Below are 21270 nucleotides of genomic sequence, written 5' to 3'. Positions count from 1 at the left end.
ATTGTTGTATCTGTGAGTGTAAAATTTGTTCTTTAATTTGATTTAGACAGTCTTTCAGGATCTGACCCCTGCCAGTACCACTTCCTGTTGTACTCACAACAGTCTAGTCTCAGACTAGATTGGCATGGTGAAAGGGATTGTCTATGACCATCTTTTTTGTTGGCGGGGTGTGTGTGTGTGTGTGTGTGGTTACTGGGTACTCAGCCCAGGGGTGCTTTACCACTGAGCTGAATCCCCAACCCTTTTTATATTTTATTTTGAGGCAGCCTTGCTGAATTGCTTAGGGCCTCCCTAAATTGCTGAGAGTGGCATTGAATATGTGATCCTCCTCCCTCAGCCTCCTAGTAACTGGGATTATAGTGCGCCAACACACTCAGCTGTGACATCTTATCTAAAGTAGGTGCTCCTTGTCCTTCCTGTGAGTACTTGGTTTCCTTTAGACACTTAACCACAGTTTACAGTTTTTAACTTGATATGCTTACTATTTTTTTTTCACAAAAATCTTAAGTTTCATGAGTCCAGATCTTATCTTTCTCACTCCCAGTAGTTTCTTGTGTGCCAACTACAGGGCTGCGAAGATAGTGGACCTTCAGTAAATATATGTTGGAGGTGGAGTATCCCTATCTGGGGCCTAGGTAAGGAGGTTTCTGTAAGGTGCTCTGTGACTGCGGAAAGAAAGCCCATACTGTGAACTTCAGAGGAAAATACTGTCTTAAAATTGAAATCTATGGAGAATAGAGTTAGTTATAAACAAATCAAGAGTCCTAGAATGCCGTTATTTCTCCTTTACTCATATAAAGAGTTTTCTTTTTTAGCCAAGCACAGTAGCACACACCTGTAATCCCAGCAACTCAGGAGGCTGAGGCAGGAGGATGGCAAGTTTTATAACTTAGGCTCTAAGCAACTTAGGGAGGCAGACCCTGTCTCCAAAAAAGTGGGTGGGGTTGGGGATATGGCTCAGTGGTAAGGCATTTTAATCCCCAGTACCTGCTCCCGCTTCAAAAAAAAAATTTTTTTTTTTAAATTCTTTTTTTTTTTTTTTTTTTTGGTGGTGCTGGGGAATTGAATCCAAGGCCTTGTGCATGTAAGGCAAGCACTTTACCAACTGAGTGATATCCCCAGCCCCTCTTTTTTCATTCTTTACCACATTTAAATATTTTCATTCTTACTGCTTGATTTTCTTTTTTTTTTTTTGAATTTTTTTTTAATATTTATTTTTTAGTTCTCGGCGGACACAACATCTTTGTTTGTATGTGGTGCTGAGGATCGAACCCGGGCAGCACGCATGCCAGGCGAGCGCGCTACCACTTGACTGCTTGATTTTCTTTTGTTTGTTTTTTTAAGTGGTACTAGGGATAGAATGCAGGGCCTGGTGCATGCTATCTAAGCAAGCACTCTACCACTGAGCTACTGCCCAGCCCTTCCTGCTAATCTTATTTAGAGATAAATGACAACATTGGTTTGGATACTTAGGATTGTTAATAACAGAAAACCCCAATTCAGATCAGCTCTAATGACCAAAGAAGTCTAGGAAGAGCTCTGTGTGCATGTTGCCTGCCAGGGTCCACTTGCTTGTGATTCTCTTGGCTCTGTCTTCTGGTGTTGGTTTTGTCCTCAAGCCACTGTCAAGTCTGCACAGGTTTCACATCCAAGGTGTTCCTCTGCTAGAATCCTGGGAGACTCTGTGTCTTAATAGTTAGAACTGGGTCCCGTGATTATGTCTAAATTAGTCAGTGGCAAGGCGAATGGAATTATCAAAACCGACTTAGAATCAGTCAGGAACTACCCTAGGGTTGGGGTTTGGATCATCATCGCCTGCAGTCCTGGGAAGAGGGAGGAATGGATGCTGATCAAAAATAGGTGTCCTATCATCAAAAAATGATAAGAATGCATGGATGTTGGGAAGGCAACTATCAATTTGCTATAGTGCCTTCTGTGCTCTGTTAATTCCCAGATGATTTGGGGACTTATGTTTTTGCGAAAGATGATGGCTTAATTTTTTTTTAAAAATATGTTTTTAGTTGTCAATGAATCTTTATTTTATTTATTTGTATGCAGTGCTGAGAATCAAACCCAGTGCCTCACACATGATAGGCAAGCGCTGTACCACTGAGCCACAACCCCAGCCCTCAATTTATTTTTAAGAAAATTATTAATCAGGAAAATCAGGAGATAGTATTTCAGGGCTGGGGATGTGGCTTGGGCTGGGGATGTGGCTCAAGCAGTAGCACGCTTGCCTGGCATGCGTGCGGCCCGGGTTCGATCCTCAGCACCACATACAAACAAAGATGTTGTGTCCGCCGAGAACTAAAAAATAAATATTAAAATTCTCTCTCTCTCTCTCTTTCTCTCTCTCTCTCTCAAAAAAAATATTTCAGTGGTACAATTAAAGTGAGCTATAGGGGCTGGGGATGTGGCTCAAGCGGTAGCGCGCTCGCCTGGCATGCACGCGGCCCGGGTTCGATCCTCAGCACCACATACCAACAAAGATGTTGTGTCCGCCGAGAACTAAAAAATAAATATTAAAAATTCTCTCTCTCTCTCTCCTGTCTCACTCTCTCTTTAAAAAAAAAAAAAGTGAGCTATAATATAGTTAGAAGCTATTAGGGCTAATGTAGGAACAAGATTAATAATTAAAAAACACTTTATTTTGAGATGAATTCAAATTTACAGACAAGTTGCAAGAATAACAATTCAAAGAACACCCTTTACCTTTGTTTACATATTGTTAACATTTTACCACATTTGCCCTTATTATTCTTTCCCTGTCAGTTGCATACCCCATGGCTTTTTCCCCCCAAGTACTCCAGTAAGTAGGATGTGTCCTGTATATACAATGTTGTTACATTACAGTTATCAACTTCAATCAATCAGTCTCCCACCCCCCTCCTGGAATAAGAAACCAAGACCCAAAAAGATTAAGTAACTTACCCATGGTTAAGTAGCTTCCAGATGGAAAGTTTAGCCTGTTTTGCAATAAGTCAGGTATTGGTTCCACCCCTATTACAACAGAATCCTATCTCTTCCTGACTAGCTACAACATTTAGCAGTGTACATTATAGTATAAAATTTGTGATTGTTCTTTTAAACTGGATATAACTATCCCACAGCACTTGATCTATAAAGAATTCTGGGTCCCCAAAATTGTCCTTGACACTATATTTAGTTTTTAAGCCAAAATTCTTAGAAACATTAATGTCATATTGGTTTGCATTAAAAAGTTCTCACTTTTGCTTTTTAGTTCACGTGAAATAAAAATGTTTTTGAATTTGACTGTCTGAATCTTACAGGGTACTAAGCTGGCTTGGTTTAGGTTTGGGTTTGTCCAAGTTTAAGGCAAGGTAGGTTGACATTCCTTTAACATCAGGGAGGGAACTGTTATTTACCAAGCATGACAATGTCAAACAGCGATCAGGTTACTGATCTATGAAGAGCAGAGTCCAAAAGACATGAGAGGGATTCAAAGTTTAACCATGGAGCAGACTCTTTCCAGTTTTTTTTTTTGCATGTTTCCTTGTCAGTGTTTATGAAATATGGTGTACCCACCAAATGCATCAGAATTAGAGTTGCGTGAAGGGCTTGTTAGATTGCAGGTTCCTAGGCCCCTCCTCAGCCTACTGAAAGCAGGCATCTGAAGGGAGATCTGGTAGTCTCTATTTAAACCTGCTGCTTGAGGATTCTTCCATGTCCTATATAATTCTGTTAATAGATGCCCTTTATCTTTAGAGCTTTCCTATAGTCATTCTGTGACTTGTGTTTTCCTTCATTTTAATATGTTTAGGGTAGAAAGGTTTTTGTTTGCTTGCTTTTTTTAAAATGAAAGATGCATGTCCATATTATAAATATCGGAAAGAATGAAAGAATATGTGTACAGTGAGCTACACCCTCGACTTTGGAGCCTTGCGTTCTTCTAAGCCCTTGATGTGTATTAGCTCCTTTATTCCCATACAATCCACTGAGGAAGGTACTGATATAGTCCCTGTTTTATAAGAAGAAAACAGCCCAGAGAGGCCAGATTACTTCTTAGAGTACTTAGCTAGGAAATGGTGGAGTTGTCTGAGTGGCTGGCTCTAGATCAGTGCTCTTAACTACCATTCCCCGCTGAGTGAGTGGAAATAAGGATTAACCAGATTAGTGCATGTGGGGAGCTTGTTATGGGAGAGTGGAGAGTTCCTTAAGGTGAATATTCTACGTGGACTCCAAGAGACCTTCCTGAGCTGCCTCTCCCCCTGGTAGGTGGGATCCTTGGGTCACTTCACACTCATCTGTTCCTCTCTCAATTGCACAGGCTCTTATTTGGAGAGTAGATTTTATGAGTGGGTGATGCTGAACAAGGAAATGGTAGCAACCCAAGTCTTTCCATTGTCTTGTCCTGGACTGGGTTTTATCTACATGGTAAGAGCTTGGGAGGGTCATAATTCTTCCACTTCCTATCATTTGACTTTATTGAATTTTAATTCTTTGATATGGTTATGATCAGGAAATATTGGTACAGTCTGTGCAGGACCAGAGATTTTTGACATCTTACATAAATAATATCTTTGCTCACTCCATTCAGTGGACGAAACTTTATGGACACTGTTTCTTAAAGCACAGGGTCACAACACACTTCATCAGCTAAGGGAGTTAAGTGTGGAATATTCTTAGATCCTTTCCCCCCGTTGTTTTTTGAAAGCTAAAGTAATGTAGCGATTCTAATGACCAAGGGTTTGAACTAACGAAACTGTTGATAAGCCATACCTGAAGCATCTTTAAAGCCAAGCAACTTTTTTTTTTCCCCCCAAGCAACATTTTTTAAACTCTTACCATGTGCCAGGAGCTGTGTGTACCCTAACCCATGTGATATCCATAATGATTGTATAGTGGTTTCATAGATATTAAGTAACTTCCTTAAAGGTGACATAACTAAGTTGTGAGGTCAGGATTCAAACTCAGAAATTTGATTTGAAACCTTGTTACTTCCTGCACACTCTGCAGACATTATAGAAGGACAACAGCTTATTAAATCTTTAGGCTCTACATGTTGGCTTCAGCATGTGTTTAACACAGATCCTAAAGAAATCGGTAATAGAGGCCAGATGAATTTTCCATTTACTCTGTTGGTTTGTGACTTGTAAATTAATTAAGCCATTTTGATGATTCTTCTCACTTAAATCAACAGAATCCACATTAAGCGTAAATGGGGTATTGCAGTTTTTAGGTTATTCTTTAGCAACACTTTGCTCTGCATATTCCCTAGCAAATGTGTGCAGTTAAATAATTTAGTGGTCAGGAGCCCACTCTTACCTTTAGGTCCCAGCTTTTCTCTCTCTTTCCCCAGCCATTATCACCCCTCACCCCAGTCCCATGGGTGCAAAGAAAGAGATGAGCAAAGTTAAAACTCTCCCTCTTAGGTATGTTAAAGTCTCACTTGTCTGAAGACTGATTAAACTAGGTTTTCTAAGTGAGCAGTTCTTTAATCTTGACTTAGTAAAACATTAAAATATTTATGGCATTTGCCATTGACCTTGATTCTGTAATGTAGGAGTTAATCTAGCAGTTTCTCATTGAATACCAGAATTATGCAATTCCATGGGTGACAACAGAGGTCTGGAGCAAGGAGGATGAAGCTGGTGGTGAGGAGTAGTGAGTGTGTGAGAGGAGCTCCAGACAAAGCTGACAAGACACTGCTTTCATCAGAACAAACCCACATGAATGCTAAGATTCAGTCTTTTTTTTATTTTTATTTTTATTTTTTGGTGCTGGGATTGAACCCAGGGCCTTGTGTATGCAAGGCAAGCACTCTACCAACTGAGCTGTATCCCCAGCCCAAGATTCATTCTTGATCTGGAAATCTGTGGTTATATCTATGTCAGTGAGAATACTCATGTTTTCTCTGATTATTTGGATTTTCTATTTTTTAAGAATATATAGAAATGTATATTTTTCTAAATTACAATTTTAGAACTATTTATATTCTTAAAATTAAAATCTTCTCCAGCGTGTATTTATACTTATAATATGCCTGTACTTTTTTTGCTTGTTTGTTTTTGGTATTGGGAATTGAACCCAGGGGTGCTTAGCCACTGAACTAAATCCACAAACCTTTTTATTTTTATTTTGACACAGTGCCATGCTAGGTTGCTGAGGCTGGCCTCATTTTCCTGAATTGCAGGGATTGCAGGTGTGGGCTACCACATCTGGCTACACATTTCAAAAACAGTTTTATTAGACATTATTTTTATATCATACAATTCACCTATTTAAAAAAGGTAAAAAGAAGTTAGCATCCATCATCAGTCTAATTTTAAAACATTCTCTCACCCTCTCTAAAGAAACTGTGTACCCTTTAGTGTTACTTCCCAACCCCTTACCCTCAAACCCTAGGCAACAAGTAATCTACTTTTTTTATTTTTTTGTAGTTGCAAATGGATATGATTTAATTTATTTAGTTTTATGTGGTGCTGGCCCAGTGCCTCACACGTGCTGGACAGGTGCTGTGTCACTGAGCTACAGTCCCAGCTCCTAATCTACTTTTTGTCTCTATGAATTTGCCCATTTTGGACACTGGACATTTTATATAAATGTAATTATATAATATATAATCTTTTGTGACGGGCTCCATTTATTTAACATGTTTGTAAAGTTCATCGAAGTTATAGAGCATGTATCAATGCTTCATTGCATTTCTTTTTTAATATTTATTTTTTAGCTGTAGTTGGACATAATACCTTTATTCTAATATGGTGCTGAGGATCCCACCCAGGGCCTCACATGTACTGGGTGAGCTCTGTCCGCCGAGCCCCCACCCAGCCCCGGCTTCATTGCTTTTTGTTGTTGAGTCAAGTTCACTATATGGATGTACATTTTATATTTTTTTGTTTTGCTTCTTAAGTTTAATACTTCTTAGAGATTTTGCTTCTGGGACAATAGAGGAGATGGTAGTTAGTTTCTTGGCAGTTTTTTTTTTTTTTTTTTTTTGCCTTATATATTCCAGGCTTGGAAGCAGGCAGTTTGGGGGGGGGGGGAGGAATAGGCTCAGACAAAAAAAAAAAAAAAAAAAAAAAAAAGAAAGAAAGAGTTCTAAAAACTCCTGGTCCTGCTAGACAAAGATTCAAGAAAGGGAAAACCTAGGGGCTGGGAGTTGTGGCTCAGTGCTGGAGTGCTTGCCTAGCACGTGTGAGGCACTGGGTTTGATCCTCAGCACCGCATAAAAATAAAGGTGTTATGTCCATCTACCACTAAAGAAAGGGAAAACCTAAGTGAGGCTGAAGTTTTAGACCATGATCACGGTGCTCCAGACCCCACAGTGGGATGTGGTGGCTCAATCCTCGCCCATACGCCGACGGCTGAACCAGTGGCCTAGGTGCGGCCCTGGGTGCTGATCTGTTTGAGCAGAGCCTTTCCTGATGGTTTTGCGGGGGGGGGGGGGGGGGGGGGGGGTCGGGTCTCCAAGGCTTTCTGTTAGAAACATGCTTCAGTCACAAGAGATGAGTATCTTTGGACATCAGTGTAAGTGTTTCTACTAGGTTAAATTTCTAGATGTCTAATTGTTGGGCCAGCGGCATACAAGGAAAGCTTCACAAATGACAGTTAGATGTGGACATCAAAAACATGGGAATAGTGGGGCATGGTGGCACACGCCTGTAATCCCAGCGGGGCTCGGGAACCTGAAGTAGGAGGATCGGAAGTTCAAAGCCAGCCTCAGCAACTTAGTGAAGTGCTAAGCAACTCAGTGAGACCCTGTCTCTAAATGAAATACAAAATAGGGCTGGGGATGTGGCTCAGTGGTCAAGAGTTCCTGAGTCCAATCCCCCCAGTACACCTCCTCAAAAAACAAACAATCAAAACATGGGAATATATAAGAAGTATTCAATTTTCAGCCTACTTTTTTTCTGTTGCTTACACTGAGTAAAGAATTTTTTTGTACTGGGGATTGAATTCAAGAATGCTTTTCCATTTAGTTACATCCCCAGTCCTTTTTATTTTGAGACAGATTCTCACTAAGTTGCTGAGGCTGGTCTCAAACTTGAAATCGTCTTGCCTCAGCCTCCTGAGTTGTTGGGATTACTGTTGTGTGCCACTGCACCTGGCTACGCTGGGTAATTTTTTAAAATGTATTTATTAGTGTGTTTTATTATAGATAATAGTGGGGTTCATGGTGGCATTCATGTATGTACATAACATAATTATTCCAGTCCATTCCCTAGTGTTTCTCCTTTCCCTCCCCCTTCCCTCCTCCGGTTCTCCTTCCTCTATTCCTCTGGTCCTCCCTCTGTTTACTCACACGCACTTCCCAGCTTGGTGCATTGTGTTTATACATGAAAGAGGATTCATAACGGCTGTCGCACATGCATGTGTAATTTGGTTGATTTTATTCCTCAGTTCTTTCCCTTTCTCTCCCTCCCCTTGATGTCTTTCCTGTCCTCTCTACTTTCCCTTCTGTTTCTTTTCTCTCTCTCTAGCTTCTGCACATGAGGGAAAACATTCGACCCTTGACTTTTGAGCCTGACTTCTTTCACTCAGCATGATGTTCTCCGGTTCTGTCCCTTTTCCTGAGATGACGTCACTTCCTTCTTGTCTATGGATGAGTGCTGCTCACTGGGTGATTCTCCAGCTCGGTGATTCTCCCTCTCTCCCTCCACTGGGCTCTGAGTCTATGTTAGTGAACTTTCCATCACTGCAACAAAATACCTGGAGTGATTGACTTATAAAAAGAGAATTTTTATTTTGGATCAGAGTTTGGAGGTTCTAGTCCAGGATCGGGCTGACCCGTTGCTTTGGGAATCTGGTGGGCCTGCTGGGTGGCACTTGCTGGAAGTGACCAAACATACTGCTCAGGGCCAGGGAGCTGCGGAGAAAGTGGGAGGTCAGGGTCCCCTGGTCACCCTTTTATTTCAGCTACTGCATTTTTTCCATCTTGTATTTCTCCGCTTGTGGTTTTTTTCAAGCTCAAGCTGCTGATAGTTGCTCATTGAAATATTTTTTATCACACCACTTCAGAGAGACGCTTTGTCAGATGTTCTGACATCTCTGTCTTCTTGGTGCTGGCAGCTGCTGATTGCCTTTTCTCACTCAGAGATGGTGTTTGGTGTTTGGCTTTTTAGGTGACTTTCAGTGTGGGGACATCATTGCCTTGTTATAGACAAATGAAAGTGGAAATCCAGGTGTCCCCTGGGGTCTCCACTGATGCTCAAAGTGGAGGCATCTCATTACTGCTGGGCACAGGTGAGAGTCCACTTCCCCACTTCCCCACGAGGCCTCCCTGATACTGCAGCAGAGGTGGCCTCACTACTGCTGCTTGGTGGTCAAAGTCTCTCCACTAGGCCTCCTTGTGACCCCACCCAGCAGGGAGGGAGGAAGCGGGAGGGGCCCCTGTTACTGGTCAGCAGGATTTCTGCTTCTAAAGGTCTTGTGTCTTTCCCATCTGAGGTGATCATGGCCCCAGGCATAAGCCTCCAGAAGGTTGATACACTAAGTTGGAAACAAAGTACTTCATTCCCATTAAAGAATTAATGGCTTATTGTGGATGGAGCATTTTACTGAAATGCTTCTGAATTTTTTGAGCTCGATTTAAGTAGGATAGTAAGAAGTACTTTTTTAAAAATATTTGTTTTCTAGTTATAGCTGGTCATTATATCTTTACTTCATTTTTATGTGGTGCTGAGGATCGAACCCAGTGCCTCATACATGCTAGGTGAGCGCACTACCACTGAGCCACATTCCCAGCCATTCCCCCATCCCGCCCCCCCCTCCCCCCCTAATATTTAATTTAGAGACAGGGTCTCCCTGAGTTGCTTGGGGCCTTGCTAAATTGCTGAGGCTGCCTCAGGCTCCTGAGCCCCTGGGATTACAGGCCCGCATCACCTCCTGACTCACCAGCGTCTTTGAATGACTTGTTGAAGAGTTATTTTTGGAACTCTTTATAGACTTCATAATAAAGAGGCTGTGTTGATTCCTAGCAAATGTCAGAATGTTTTCTTGTCTCCTTTTCAAGTTGGGGCAAACCTGATGAAATGAGGGAAATATGTCCCACTCAGATTTTTGGGAAAATTCTACCTCATTCTTGAGCTTAGAAAAGTCAGCTGCTCCATCCATTAAAAAGTTTATAAATAGCTTATTACAAAGGCATCTTTTGTTATTTTCTTGCTTCCTGAAGGAATGTGTAAGAGAGTATATAGGATTTTTATAATGAAAAAAAATTTTTTTTTTTGTACTGGGGATTAAACCCAAGGGCACTTTACATTCTCAGTCTTTTTTATTTTTTTGTTTGAGACTGGATCTCTAAGTTGCTGAGGCTGGCCTCAAAACTGCAGTGCTCCCACCTCAGCCTCCTGAGTCGCTGGGATTCAGGTGTGTGTCATGTGCCCTGCTGGGCTGCTCGTTTCTCATAAGAGAAGGAGGCAAATGAAAGACCCGAGTAATCTTTCTTTCCAGAACGCACCTTGCCCTGTCTTCTGGTAGCTTTGATGGAAATCCACAGAAAGCCCTGTTGTTTTGCGAATCCTCATGCTGACCTCGTTTTTAATGTTTCTTTCTGCTTTCAGGCCGGCAGTGATGGGGAGAGCATAGGCAACTGCCCCTTTTCCCAGAGGCTCTTCATGATTCTTTGGCTCAAAGGAGTTGTATTTAGCGTCACAACTGTTGACCTGAAAAGGTAAGACATGGTCGTAGTCTGGGATCAATTTAAATTGAGAGTATGCTACTGTTTTCAGTTTCATCCTTTCCCATCCTTCACTTTGATTGCATTTCAAGGAAGTGTACTTTATTAAAGTCCTGCTGGTTTGTGGACAGCTTTATCGTGTGTCGTATCATGGACAACCTACAGTCAGGGAACTGCCGTGTCCGCTCAGTCTGTTTGCAGCCTCTTGTGCACCTTAAGTTTCTCAGGAGCTACAGTTTAGCGCGATTACAGAGGAATCCTTGCACTCCACTGGAAGCCTGGAGCAATGGAGAAGGTCTCCGCACACATTTTCTTCGTCTAAAATGTGCTAAACATGAAGATCAGAATGGCACTTTTAGAACGCTGAATACTGTTCATTCAACTTTTTCTATTTCATTTTCTACTTTTCAGGGAATAAAAAGGAGTTTTCTATAAAACAATTTTAATCATATTTTGTTAAATGGAATTATAAAACAAGAGCAATTACTCATGACCCTATGATTGTTCTTGCTGAGGTTTTTTTTTTTTTTTGGTGGGGAGGAAAGGGGACTCACTGGGGACTGAATCCATCTCCAGCCCTCCATTCCCTTTTTGTAGTTGTAGATGGACAGCATGCCTTTATTTTGTTTATTTTTAAGTGATGCTGAGGATAAAACCCAGTGCCTCACGAATGCTAGGCAAGCACTTTGCCACTGAGTTACAGCTGCAGCCCTCCAGCCCCTTTTTATTTATTTTTATTTTGAGCCGGGGTCTCACTAAGCTATCGAGGCTGGCCTCAAGCTTGTGATTCTCCTACCTCAGCCTCCCCAGTACCTGTGATACACACATGTGCCACCGTGCCCAGCTTGTTCTTGCCAGATGAAGAATTGTTTCTAGCTTTGTCTTCATAGGCCAGATTGAAGAAGATCCCTGACAAATAGAAAGCTATTTTTTATTCAGGAACTCTCTTCTTCCTAGCAAATTCATACCCCTCTTCTCCCCAGGAGATTTAAATCAAGGGTTAAGAATACTTGTATCAGTGGTGAATTTAGAATTTGGCAGTAGACATTTATTCCTCTGACATAAATGCCACAGCATTGTTTGCTGTTTATTTTTTAAGCATATCAAAGTCATGAACAATGTCCGGGGGAAATGTGGATAAACTGTCACTTGTGGTAGGTGGCAGAATTGATGTATGTTATCCCTCTGAACAGCACATCCTGGGAGTTATCTGAAAGCTGGAATCCCCTTTCCAGGGGTAGGGTAGCAGACTTGGGGTCTGTCCATGCCTTAAATTTATTCTTTATTTGCTCCCAGTGCAGTTTGAAATGGTGCAGACTTAATATTTATGAATCAAAAATAAGCCATAAAATCTTTTAGGAAACTTTTTAGTTAGGGGTATGAATGTGGAAGTAAGCCTTTGAGACTAAAACTCCAGGTTGTTGAAGACATTCCCCACTTCAGGTTGGAGAGTTATTTTAAGAATGAAGTAAGTCATGTAGTTACCCTTCTATTACTTCCCCCCCCTCCACTCATCCAGAGAGGAAGTTTCCCAATATAACTCCTAAAAATAGATCATGCCACTAGGCACACACCCTCACTCTGTCCTAAAATACACGGATTTTTCCTTTTCCATTTTTGGCTTTGAGCGAGTGAGTTGCCTGCCATGCTTTGAAAAGCCCTTGCTCCACACAGCCCTTGGTTGTGCCGCAGTCCAGCCACAGTGGGCCCCGTTCAGAAAGTGAGGGGAATTCCAGGGCTGTTTCAAAGTCATCTGTTTTTTCTCTTTTACAGGTTTTTTTATGGCATTATTATTGTTAGTTAATTGATGCTTAAGGGTTTGTTTACGTGTCAGTAACATATGAAAGGCGAAGGCATCCAGGGCCTCAGGACCAGAAATACCCAGGAGAACGTGTGTCTCCTAGGGCTTGTGTGAAATCAGAACCCAGAGGCCTGAAGTTGAAACCTGTATTTTTTTGTTTTCTTCATAAATTTGAGGTCTCCAGTAAAAGCTGTTCCTTAAGGACAACTTTGGTGTACAAGTTGTACATGATACTGAGTCCTTTCCACCCCATCCCTGGGGGTGGATACTAGCTTCCCCTTCACAGAGATTATTAGCTTTTAAGTTTGGTCTTTGTCCTTCCAGAACTTTTCCATGAGTTTACTTACATAGAATCTTGAACCAAGCCAGGCCCCAAGCCTGTAACCCAGTGACTGAGGAGGCTGAGGCAGGAGGATCATGAGTTCAAATGACAGTAACTTAGTGAGCCCCTAAGCAACTCCGTGAAACCCTGTCTTAAAACATAAAAAGGGCTGGGGATGTGAGTTAAGTGCCCCAGGTTCAATTCCTGGTTTAAAAAAAAAAAATCAGAGAATCTTGAACAGAATTTCAAAGAAAAAGACCAAGAGAGTAAATAAATTAATATAAAATAAAGTCACAGAGAAATGAAACAGTAAAAAGGAGTTTTCATAATAAGTTATTAATTTCAAGCATTAAATGTGACTCTCTTAGAACTCTGTGGGGGAGAAACTACCTGTAAGTGCTTATTATCTGCCTTTCTTGGTAATTGCCCAATTCTTCTGTGAAAAGTACTGATCCCAGAACAAACCAGTGGTGAGCAATGGAACTCCCCTGAGCACTATTTAGCAGCCCACTCTCTGCTCTGAAGAAAACAATTGTCCATGACATTTCATCCCTAAGAACAAACCATTGCCAGTTCTGGCGCTGATGCCCGTCTCTTTCAGCCTCTGTTGGGGCTGATGACGGTGCTGGGGGATTTGTGTGTCTTTTGTGAGGCTTTGAACAGTCACCCATTACTTGCTTCTAGTGCAGCCTTTCTGCTTTAGTGGGAGTTATTTCCAAACCTAATTTTCTGTTCATGCTGCATAGTATTAAAGAAATTTTAGATAAAAAAGTACCCAGGTTTCAGAAAGAATTTACTTTTACATAAAGTTTGATTTGAACAAAAGCTGCGGACAAACATGCAAAAATATTAAAATTGGGGGCACAATTACAGGTGTCATCACATGTCATTCAGTGGGGACCAACCATGGTACAGGGGAAAGTCCCAGGCATTAAAGTTGGCTCTGTAGAAAGTGCCCTGCCACCGACATCTGTGGGATCCCAGGCAAGCTGCCTCGGCCCCTTGAGGTCCGCTACTTCATATTTAAGTTCAGGAAGAAGGAGGGGAACACAAACTAACATGTCTTCAGTCTTGTGTGTGTGCTTGGGACTATTGAGGGTGCTTTTTCTATTTTCAAACCTAAAAAATATATTTTACTTAGAGATAGGGTCTCTTTGAGTTGCTGAGGACCTTGTTGTTGCTGAGGCTGGCTTTGAACTTGTGATCCTCCTGCTTCAGCCTCCCAAGCTGCTGGGATTATGGGCGTGTGCCACTGTGCCTGGCAACTTTCAAACCATTTTTCAACCTTGATATACTCTCTGACAGAATAAAGGCCACTATTTAGAAGTCTGGGAAATGGGTGTTTCTCTTTGTCCAATTTCACTTTAAACACCGAAACATCATCAGTAACAATTTCCTTCTGTTTCAAGTGCAAGTATACCATTTGTAACAGGTTGTGTGATTCTGACTAGGGTTCTAGTCACCATAGTAGCAACATAAAGTTTTGCAATATTGTGATACTTTAAATTTTAACAATTTCATAATAATAAAAAAATGTTACAATGGAACTATGAAACTTTATATCTTAAAAGCGGTTATAAACTCAGAACAAAATCTGATTTCCAAATTCCACAAATAGTTTTACTTTCATTATCATGTTCCGTAGTTCCACTCTCCTGAAAAAAAATCTGCAGTAAGTTGATAAAAGAGTTCAGTAGATCTTCAGTAAAAGCAGCATTAGTGCCACATGCAAAGAGACAAAATGGCACAGAACAGGCTGGCTGTTAGAGGAGTCATCCATCTCCTGCTGCCGGCCACTAGGGAAAGCGACTCCACTCTTCCCCAGAACAGTTCGAGAAGCTTGAGTTTTCTGGATGCATTCTTAGTCCCGTATATGCTCTGTGTGCTGTGTGTGTGTGTCTGTCTGTCTGTCTTTGTGTTTCTGTTTCTCCCACATACATTGGGACAGGGAGAGCTTTGCTGCCACAAGTTTTTATGTTCTTTTCAAGATGATTTCAATGATCATAAATCCTGTTGAGATGCTAAGAGCTGAATTAGAAAAATTATTAGCAGAAGTTCTTCTAAATTCTGTTTATAAATTGCATTATTAAAACACTTTAAGAATTATAAAAGTTGTATTTGGAATCTTTTAATGTATGCTATTTTGTTCTTTAAATATTATTCCACAAAGAGATACTGAAGTAGATCAGCATTAGTAGTGTACTACATTTAGAAAAATCTGTAAAATCCTTTTACTGCTTGAACTGGGGCACATAGAAAGAAGCTTCATTACTAGGAGTCTTGGTGTCTTGCTGTGTGTGTTTTGGTGAGTCCATTAAGGTCCTTCAGTGACCTTAATATTGTCAAGCCATAACATATCAAATCTAGTAAGGAATAATTAGTAGGAATAATGTGTATAGAAGCAAAGGATTCGGTGGTCTTCACTTTTATGGGGAGGGATCAATTATTTATTTAAATGTAGTGCCCAATATTTTCTTTTTTTTTTTTTTTAGAGAGAGAGAGAAATTTTTTAATATTTATTTTTTAGTTTTTGGCAGACACAACATCTTTGTATGTATGCGGTGTTGAGGATCGAACCCGGGCCGCACGCATGCCAGGCGAGCGCGCTACTGCTTGAGCCACATCCCCAGCCCCCAATATTTTCTTGATGTGTGTGAATTTATTTGTGCCTTGAAAATTGGCACCTGTAAAGGGAGTGCAACTTGGGGGGCTGGGGAGATAGCTTAGTTGGTAGAGTGCCTGCCTCGCATGCACAAGGCCCTGGGTTCAATCCCCAGCACCACCAAAAAGAAAAGGGAATGCAACTTAAAAGATAAGTTCTACATACTGAGACTTATTTCTTCATTTGGCCAGTCAGCTGGCTACAGACAGGTTAATCCTCACGAGCCAGCTCCAGTGTCATATAGCTATGCCGACCTCACTTCCCACCAAGCAGCTGGGACTGAGCCACCAGCCCAGGCCTCCAGTTGGTCCATGTGCACTGCATTAAATCCTAATTGGAGGCACTTAAGTTGATGAGAGTATTAGCTTCTGTAGGGTCCTTCTTTTTGTTCCCTCATTTCCCTCTCTTGGTTTCCTGTTTTCGTTTCTCTTCATTCCTTTCTTCATCTAGAAATAAAATGAGAGAGAACAAAATAATTTGTTTTATGCAAAAAGAAATGGGGTAGTAGGGAAAACCCCACAACACACAACACTAAAGAATAACCACGCCTTTATTTCAAGGCATGAGCTTCGGGCCCTTTGCTTTTTCTAGATTATCACCCAAGGGAAGCATTTGAATGAGTTTGAATGAATTGCTGAGTATTTGTTGGAAGGCCTTTTATGAAATAAACCGAAGATGTCCTGTTTTTAGCTGTTACTTATCAGTTCATTTCCACATATCTCAAACTGCAATTCCTGCAATGTTAACTTTCTGTGAAGCATCTGTGAAATGAGCCCTTGTGAGTCAACTGGAATGCCTGAGGCCCTGAGCACCAGCTGAGGGCTAGAAGTCAGGATCTTACATTCTGTTTGGTTGATGGTGCAGCTTGTGAGAGAGTCACCCCACTGCCTAGGACTTGGCCCTTCAGTTTTGGTCCATTAAGTGGGACCAGTTTCTTCTCAAATCTTGTTTGGAATAAGGACCTGACATGGTTGTCCTGCATCTGTCTCAACAGTTAATCCTGGAAAGAGTTTCATTACCTTTGTTTTTATAGCTTTTCAGAAATACGATGGACTAATCAGTACACAACTGGGAAACTGGTTGTCCTGTGCCTGGTTTCATTTCCTTGGTTGAATATGTCCTCTAAATCAGGTTTTATTATTATAAACTGGCTAATGCTGGACAACTAGCCATGAAACATTAGCTGTACTCAAGTTAAATCTGCTGATCTCATCATCTGTGTGACGCCCTGTTAATGTGATATGGAAGGCAGCAATGACTTCTGTTTGCGTACTTTTGTTGAGTTCACATTCACATGCATTATTTGATGATAAATCAAATATCTATACCCCCAGAGAGGCAGGGGCTTCCTTAGGGAAGCAATGAGTGAATGACAGAGTTTAGGACTTTAATCAGCCCATCTTATTCCAACTTTGGTTCTTTCTTCTCTGCCATGCCACCTTAGTCCCTCCTCTAATAAATATTTTTGCTTGGAGAGTTTAAAAGCTGTCATAATTAATTATAGAAGTAATAGTTGTTATTTATTTTGGTTCCTTCATGGGCTATCTTTAAGCATGGTGTTCTTCCCCTTTATCCAACTGTACACCATTCATGAAAAAATTATTAGTAAAAACAAAACAAAACAAAACCAAAAAACTTGTGGGCCTGGGGTTGTGGCTCAGTGGCAGAGCGATTGCCTAGCATGTGTGAGGCACTGGGTTCGATCCTCAGCACCACATAAAAATAAACAAATTAAATAAAGGTATGCTGTCCATCTCTAACTACAAAAAATTTTTTAAAAAGACAAACTTGTATTATTACTTTATATTTAGGCACATAATTTACTATGAATTGTAAAAATGTTGATGATTATGTTTTATGACTTTAGAATAAGAAAATTGTTTTCAGGTGATCACAATTTGTACATGAAGAGAGGAAAGAACGTTCTTACTCACCCAGCATCATTCCCTGGGAGATGTGTGTTGGGGTGTGTGTGTGTGTGTGTGTGTGTGTGTGTGTTTTGCAGTGCTGGGAATGGAACTCAGGCCTTGTGCATAAAAGGCAAGCTCTTCCACTACACTGAGCTAACCCCCAGCCCCTCTTTTGTGTACTGTATACAAGTTTTATTTTATTAGCCTTCTTGCTTTGGTGAGATTATTTTTCTTACCTTTGTGCTATTTTTTTTTTTTTTTTGTTTAGCTTTCTAAAACATTTTCCCAGTATTAAAAAATAATACTGGGAATAGAACCTAGGGTACTTCACCACTGAGCTACATCTCTAGGGTCTTTTACTTTCTATTTTGAGATAGGGTGTTGCTAAGTTGCCCAGGCTGGCCTTAAACTTGCAATCCTTTAGCCTCAGCCTCCTGAGTCACTGGGATTATAGGCATGTGTCACCAGACCCAGCCTGTTTAACTTTTTTAACTTGAAAAATATTAAGATTTGAAAAAGAAGTATATGAACGCTGAACCTTTAGGGTTTCAGGACTTTTGATTATGTACAAGATCTTCTTGAATTGAAGAGGAAGTAAATTATCAGTGGGAACAAAGAGTCTGTCAGTGAGTGACGTCTAGACTAAAGATGACTGTGGTCTTGAACATATGGGATTCTTTCATGATCAATGAAGAACAGATGTCTGGATGGGGAGTAAAAAGAAGCCAATGAGGGGCAGGTATAAAAGAATTAGTTCTTCTGGTAGTCAGACCAAAATACCTGACGAACAACTTAGAGGAGGAAAGATTTGTTTTGGTTCATGGTTTCAGAGTATTCAGTACATGGTTGGCTGACTCCATTGCTCTGGGTCTCAGTGAGGTAGAGCGTCTTGGTGGAAGGGTGTGGCAGAGGAAGGTGCTCAGCTTGTGACATTCAAGAAGCAGAGCGAGACAAAGACAGTGCCAGAGAGAAGATAAGTCCTTCCAGGGAATGCTCCTGGTGACCTACAGGTCCCACCTCCCAGGAGTCCATTCAGCCATCATGGATTGGTGAGCTCAGAGCCCTCAGGACTAGTCGCTTCACTTCCCAGAAGCCCCACCTCTGAGCACATGAGACTTGGAGGGATATTCTAGTTCTAAACAATAACAGTTATAATTTGAAGTTGAATACTTATAAAAAGTAACTAACATTATAGGCTTACCCCTATTTTAGTGAATGGGGTTCTGGAAGACCTCAGGTTTCAGGTATTCCCGCCATTTTGAGCTCACCTTTACCTTGTCAGACTGAAGGGTGCTCAGGGAAATAATCAAATCAGACCTTGACTTTTAGAAGTCATCTTTGGAGCTTAAGAAAATATGTCTTGTCTTTGATTTGGAAGAGAGGCCCTAGAGCTTGGGTAAAGGCTCTAAGTTAGAAAATTGGAATAATCGAATAGTTCAATAAGTCATCGTGTCTTTGCTTGGAATGTGGTCATAGACCCCCCCACACACACACACACCAACACACATCTCCCAGGGAATGATGCTGGGTGAGTAAGAACATTCTTTCCTCTTCATGTACAAATCCAACCTGGATTGAAAGATGGAGCTTAAGAGAGAATGGGAATGAATGAGACCAGGGGATGTGGACAGCTGGACGAAGTATGGATCTAGGCCCTCTGTTTTGAAAATTCTTTTTTAACAACCAAGTATTCCATTTTCATGATCCACTTAAAGATATCTTTTATTTTATTCAGATTCTGTGCATTTGTGTTCAGGAAGGAAGGAAGAAGGCAGGAAAGCCAGCTCCTCCGGTGTATGGGCTGAGAAGGGGAAGTTCTTTGAAGTGATATATTGCTATATATTTTTTTAAGTTTAAAGTTTACTTTTTTTACTTTTGGAAGTTTTCAAACATATACAAGAATAGAATAAACTTCTCCATAACCCTAATATAGTTACCAAATCTTACTACATTTTCTGAAATGCTTAGACTTTACTACATTTTCTTGGCTACAATGTTTTAAAGCAAATCCTGGACATTATGTCATTTCATCCTTGCTAACCTCAATGAGGTCTCCAAACAATAGGGACGTTTTCTTACCTAACCACAATGCCATTGTTATGCCTGGTTCCTAGTTTATAATCCGATTTTCCTGGTTATTGCCAAAGTATCTTTTTTATCTATGGCAGTTCTGTTCAAATCACTGTCTAAACACATGTCACTCATTGTATTTGGTTATGTCCCTCAATTTTTGTTTTAAATAGTCTGCTTTAATTGAAGAGTAGATTTCTTGTATCTGTTTCAGGATTAATTACCTTGTCATCTTACACACCAAGTAGCCAAAATAAATTTGGAAACTTTACTCTGCATACACAAAAAAATGAGAGTGATCAGGCGGATGATGGATGCCCTGGTACCAAGAGGATGGTTTTGACCTCATGGACTACCCTGGGCAAGGGGTTGCCTGGTTCATACTTTGAGAAACACATGCCTCCAAGGCTTGATTAGATTCAGATTTTTTTTTTTTTTGGTAAGAATATTTCATAGTGCTTTATACTTCATGTTTTATCAAGAAACACACCATATCTGGTCATCTCATTTATGTATTCTAATATTCATGGGAGGGGCCTGAGTGAGACATTCTACTTTTTAGCTATTTAGTAACAATATTCCTTGCTATTAGTGGTAGTGTTGAGTATAAAGTTTTGTCATCTTTATTAGTGTTTTATGGTATTTTCAGTTTTTCCTATTTAATAAGAGGAAAATAGCTTCATTGTTTAGTTTTTAATTCCTTGGATAATTGTGATATCTGACATATTTCCATGTGTTCACTTTTCTCCTATTAATTTCTTTCAACCCATTCTAATTTGATCTTTTGATGACTCTAAAAAAATAAATATATGGGCTAGCATTGTGGCTCAGTGGTAGCACGCTTGCCTAGCAAGCGCGAGGCCCTGGGTTTGATTCTCAGCACCATATAAAAACAAATAATAGTTGTGTCCAACTACAACTAAAAAATAAATATAAAAAAAATAAAATAAATAAAAATAAAAATAAATGTGGACAAAACTCCTTATAGATTTTCTTTTTCACCATAGTGTTTATCTACTCTACTGCCTTTTACCATTGATTTTGCTATGTCTTATTTATTGAAGTAATTTTATTTTTACTTTTTGGTACCAGGATTGAACCCAGGGGTGCTCAACTATAGTGCCACGTCCCCAGCCCTTTTTATATTTTAATTAGAGACAGGGTCTCGCTGAGTTGCTTAGGGCCTTGCTAAGTTTCTGAAGCTAGCTTTGAACTCATCGTCCTCCTGCCTCAGCCTCTGTAACTGCTAGTATTACAGATGTGCGCCACCATGTCTGGTTACTGAAGTAATTTTGATAATTTATTATATAATCTGGTGATCTTTTTCCTTGTTAAGTCTGAACTTCTATAAAAACGAGGAGAGACAGCGCCAAGAGTTGGAATCTTAGAGTTGAAAATGGCTGCAGGATCAGCTGCTCCCCTGTATTTTTTTCCTGCTCCCCTCAAAAAAAGGCCTACGTAGTTTTTGTCTTAGGCACAGTTGCTACCAGAGTCGAAAATCAGAGACTGACTTTCCCAAGTCTTTCTGCCCCTCATTCTACCACCATCTCTCATAAGCACCTTAGTTAAATTTGGAATAATGGAAGACACTTAATGGTCTTACCATAGAATATGTGCTTTGTGGAGATCTGCTTTCTATTGGTGTACTTTTGCAGCTCTTAGACTTTAAATGCTGTCTCTTATTCATTCTAATATACTTTGAAAATTTAGAACTACTCTTTAAGAATTTAAAGTATTATTGCTTTTTTTTTCTTTTTTTTTTTGTACTGGGGATTGAAACCAGGGGCACCTTCCCACTGAGCCACATCCCTACCCTTTTAAATTTTTTTATTTTGAGGGAAGGTCTTGCTAAATTGCTTGGGG

General features: G+C 40.4%; 1 protein-coding gene across 1 annotated transcript in view; it reads left to right on the top strand.

Annotated features, from left to right (window-relative positions):
* CLIC4 (chloride intracellular channel 4) overlaps nucleotides 1–21270 on the top strand; it is a 68928-nt gene that overhangs the window by 29103 nt on the left and 18555 nt on the right. The window contains exon 2 of the mRNA XM_081307572.1: nucleotides 10527–10636. Within this exon, the coding sequence (XP_081163698.1) occupies nucleotides 10527–10636 (110 nt within the window). The remainder of the gene's footprint in view (nucleotides 1–10526; nucleotides 10637–21270) is intronic.

This window comes from Spermophilus citellus (genome assembly GCF_964194105.1).
Source record: "Spermophilus citellus genome assembly, chromosome: 9".
In the NCBI taxonomy this organism is placed as follows: domain Eukaryota; kingdom Metazoa; phylum Chordata; class Mammalia; order Rodentia; family Sciuridae; genus Spermophilus; species Spermophilus citellus.
The sequence above is the reverse complement of the archived record's forward strand: the minus strand, read 5'-3'. Positions and strand labels throughout refer to the sequence as shown.